Source organism: Xylocopa sonorina, chromosome 15, assembly GCF_050948175.1.
Source record: "Xylocopa sonorina isolate GNS202 chromosome 15, iyXylSono1_principal, whole genome shotgun sequence".
Taxonomy (NCBI): Eukaryota; Metazoa; Arthropoda; class Insecta; order Hymenoptera; family Apidae; genus Xylocopa; species Xylocopa sonorina.
The window spans coordinates 931381-934947 of record NC_135207.1 but is presented as its reverse complement, the minus strand read 5'-3'; the positions used below and the strand labels follow the sequence as shown (position 1 = coordinate 934947).

General features: G+C 30.1%; 1 protein-coding gene across 2 annotated transcripts; it reads right to left on the bottom strand.

Annotated features, from left to right (window-relative positions):
• Positions 1–995: 995 nt before the first annotated feature.
• On the bottom strand, positions 996–3170 carry LOC143430557 (spermatogenesis-defective protein 39 homolog). 2 transcript variants are annotated; one of them, XM_076906888.1, is made up of 9 exons: positions 3002–3170; positions 2717–2915; positions 2445–2626; positions 2231–2367; positions 2135–2162; positions 1911–2055; positions 1504–1745; positions 1266–1442; positions 996–1195 (listed from the first exon to the last, which is right to left on the bottom strand). In XM_076906888.1, exons 1-9 carry the CDS (start codon positions 3074–3076, stop codon positions 1070–1072), a joined length of 1311 nt encoding a protein of 436 aa, XP_076763003.1. In that variant the 5' UTR covers positions 3077–3170; the 3' UTR covers positions 996–1069. The 2 variants fall into 2 exon arrangements, with proteins under 2 accessions (XP_076763003.1, XP_076763004.1); XM_076906889.1 differs by having other exon boundaries at positions 2759–2915.
• Between the last annotated feature and the right edge of the window lie 397 nt (positions 3171–3567).

Below are 3567 nucleotides of genomic sequence, written 5' to 3'. Positions count from 1 at the left end.
AATAAAGTTTTATCGTAATATATTTTTTAAAGATATTTTACTTAAATAATTTATATAACTTGTAAGAAGAGGTTACATATTATCATTTGTCTGCCCTGTAAATGATTAACCAATAGAAGATTCATGTGAATACTCTTCAACCCTTTAAGATTATTGTATTTCACTTCTTATGTAAGATCGGGCAAAAGTTACTATTCACATAGTATATTTTTTTATTTTAACAAAAATTTTCTATTTAATATCGCATAAAACTGCCTAACAAAAACACTTTGACAAAATTCGTTTATACTTTTCTAATTTTTTTATTTTTACAATTTTTCTTTTTGCTCTTCAGTCTATATGCAAAAAAGACTAGCAAAATTTTCAATATAATTACGACTTACACGTGTAATTGTTCCAGAGGGGGAAATACATAAAAAATTTAATTATGTAAATAAAATTGTACATATTTTGTTAACAAAATTTAGAAACTTATCTGAAATTTCAATCTTAATCTTATTTAAATATTTTTTAAAAGGTAGAGTACTGACTTTTGTTTCACTTTATACAATGAATACAAATAGGATAAATATATACATAATTTTGTAATAATTATACAGATAGAAAGAGAACATTTAATAATTATATATACTTTTAACTTTCAAAAATTAGGTTGAAACTCTTGACAGAATAAATGCATCTACGAGTATCATATTTTGTTTGATCTTTTTTTTTATATAGTATTACTACAGTTGTCGATTTGGTGACTAATCATTAGTAATCATTAGTGTTAATTGTGTGAAAAATACAAAATAGTGAATATAGTTATTACGATTCTGTCCTTTTTTTTATCATTCTTATATAAAAATAATTACACGCAGATCTCTATTTTGAATGTGTGATTGTTTGTCTTTTGCATCGCTTACATATTTGGCACATATGGATATTTCATTGCAAATCAAAAGTGTGTGAATCTCCAAAACAAATCAAGTCCATGTCCAAATATCCTACTTTGGTAGCATCTTAGTTGGTTTAAATAATAATTTTACTGCTAACAGTCATGAAAACCTCAAGGCAAATAAAATTAACTTCAGCTTTTCCATTTGACCGATGGCAATCGTAATGCGCTTTCAGCATAAAAATATTCTTCCGATTGTGGTTGTAATTTGGTTTTGTATTCCAGCAATGCTATACGATCTGCTTGTTGTACTAATATCTGTAGAAAAAGCAAGAATAATGTGTCGGTTCATCTCATTCCAAATATTTCAATATTTTTGTGCACTTACATCGATGGCAATTCTAAAACAGTGCATATTTTTTGCCAATTCCAGCCGTCTTTCTACATTATCAACATATTTTAGATATTTTTCAAGAACATCAGAGGGTGCATTATTTTTGTGTAATACTTTCAGCACATCTTCAATAGGTAGATGAATTTGTAACTTTTTGCTTCCTAGCCATCCCTAATAACTAAGAATTAGTAAACTTTTATACAGACATGATATTTAATACAAAATATATTACCTTCGTTAAAAGTAATTTGTCAATCTCATCCCATTCATTGGCTAATGCTTTAACTTCTAATGCAACCTTTTGATATTGTCTTGGGGAAACATCATGCTGTTGCGATAAAATTGTAGGAGTGATTAATGTCCCCTCTGGTAAGTTCCAATGACCTTTGCACGCATGTCTTAGACAATCAAGAACAGATGAATTTAGTTCAATATTTTCATTTCCAACGATTTTTTTCACTGCCATTTGCCATTCTAGTAACGAATAAACTTCTATTTAATTCATTATACTATATAATTCATAACTCAATTATGGTATATGCTAAGCCAAGAATCATAATTTAATTTAATTGTTTGTTCTCCTGTCTTACGCCACTATGGTTTTCAAGTAAATTATTTTGGTACAAAGAATATAGTTACCAAGTAACTTTATGTAGGACTGAACGAATAAAGCCTCTTTGCATTCAGTTAATGTAGAGAATTGTGTCTTATAACTGTTTCGAAGTTTGAACAACAGTCTATCAGAATCTCTAGTATCTTTTATTATAATATGCAAAGTTTTCATCTAAAATATAACAAATACAGTGTAAAGTGTATTAGTTTGTTAACAGAGGTTTTAAATTTTATATTATATAAAAACTTACAGCAGCATCCATCGATTGTCCCAGCATTCTGCAAAGAATATCAATTGCTTCAAAAACAAGAATAGAATAGAAAAATGTACGTATTCCGATACATACGTTAAAATGTCTGTGATTTCATTTAGTTGCAATCTTATGGAGAGATATCTTATATAGATGTTTACTGCATCTGGTCTCTCGGCTAATATTCTCTGAACTAAAGTTCTTTTGAGAGTTTTTGTCAGAAATAGGATAATCTAAAGCACATTTTACTTATTATGTGTGTGTATATATATATGAAATGTTATGAAAATTATGAAAATAAGCATATTACTATTAAAATTGCATTTCCATTGCCATTTATTATTGCTGCATCCAGTAAAGCAGTTTTACTAGCTAGTGATTTATATTGTTCCAAAGAGTATGGTTGACCTAATAAAATTTTTCTAAGAGTGACATCTGGTTGTATACTAGCTGTTTCCAGATGAATATTTTGCACTTTATCCATAGCTAAAACTACAAATGATAAATGATCGTTTAGCACATACATTTGATGCTTTCATCATTAAATCAATAGTCAATGGAAATAATAAAAATTCAAACTACTGCATCTTGTATCTTGACTTATATGTGACTTTACTGACATACTGCAAGAAAGAGTTTCTTCCGAGATAATAGATAACATAGGCTTAAGTGGCTGATAATCGTTCCCAGCTTTTAAAGATCCTTCCGATTGCGGCGTATTTGATATCCCCGCCCATAGCTTGTCCGTATCGGTTTTTGATACTCCAAACAGCTGATCCACCTACAAACGTGACCCGACATTATAAATTTTTTTTACATACCAATTAAAATTGTTATTGAATTATTTTTTCATTTCATTAACCTAACCTCATTGTTGTCAAAAGAGAAAGATCGTTTCTCGCTACTGTACCAAAAATCTTCGTCGTCTTTTGCCGAACTCATGATTACAGTATTCTCTGGGAGATCAAATTTAAGTATTTACTATTTTATTGTACCGAAACGTCAAATGCTAAGTCTTTAACATCTGGAATTTCTTATGTGTATACAATTAAGAAATAGGTACACACACATATATACCCAGACAATACAGTGAATCGCATAACACTTCGAAAAAGCACCAGCGTAGTACGGTGGTGCCCCCAGGTTCCGTAACACCACAGTGATATCACTTATTGCACATGTGTAATTGCACTGAAGGGCACGTGGTACCGTTCAAGTGCCGATTATGTGTGTACCAATTATGTTCATTTTGAATTTTCTCAGCATTGATGTAGGGTGACATTTTTCCATCCAAATTATAAACGAATATTAAAAATGACTAAACTCGACAGTTTATTAGTTTGATTCTCAAATAATCACCGCGTCACCTGCCGTCACAGTCATAATCGAATGTGGCGGTAGATTAACTATGAATAGTGATGTCACGCGGCGCG

Bases quoted from the DNA above. Each gene is read 5' to 3' on its own strand.
- LOC143430557 (XM_076906888.1), bottom strand. From the start codon at position 3,076: ATGAGTTCGGCAAAAGACGACGAAGATTTTTGGTACAGTAGCGAGAAA. The intron at 2,163-2,230 runs GTATGTATCGGA...TATTCTTTGCAG, and splicing joins GAAATCACAGACATTTTAAC to AATGCTGGGACAATCGATGG. The intron at 1,746-1,910 runs GTAACTATATTC...ATTCGTTACTAG, and splicing joins GTCCTACATAAAGTTACTTG to AATGGCAAATGGCAGTGAAA.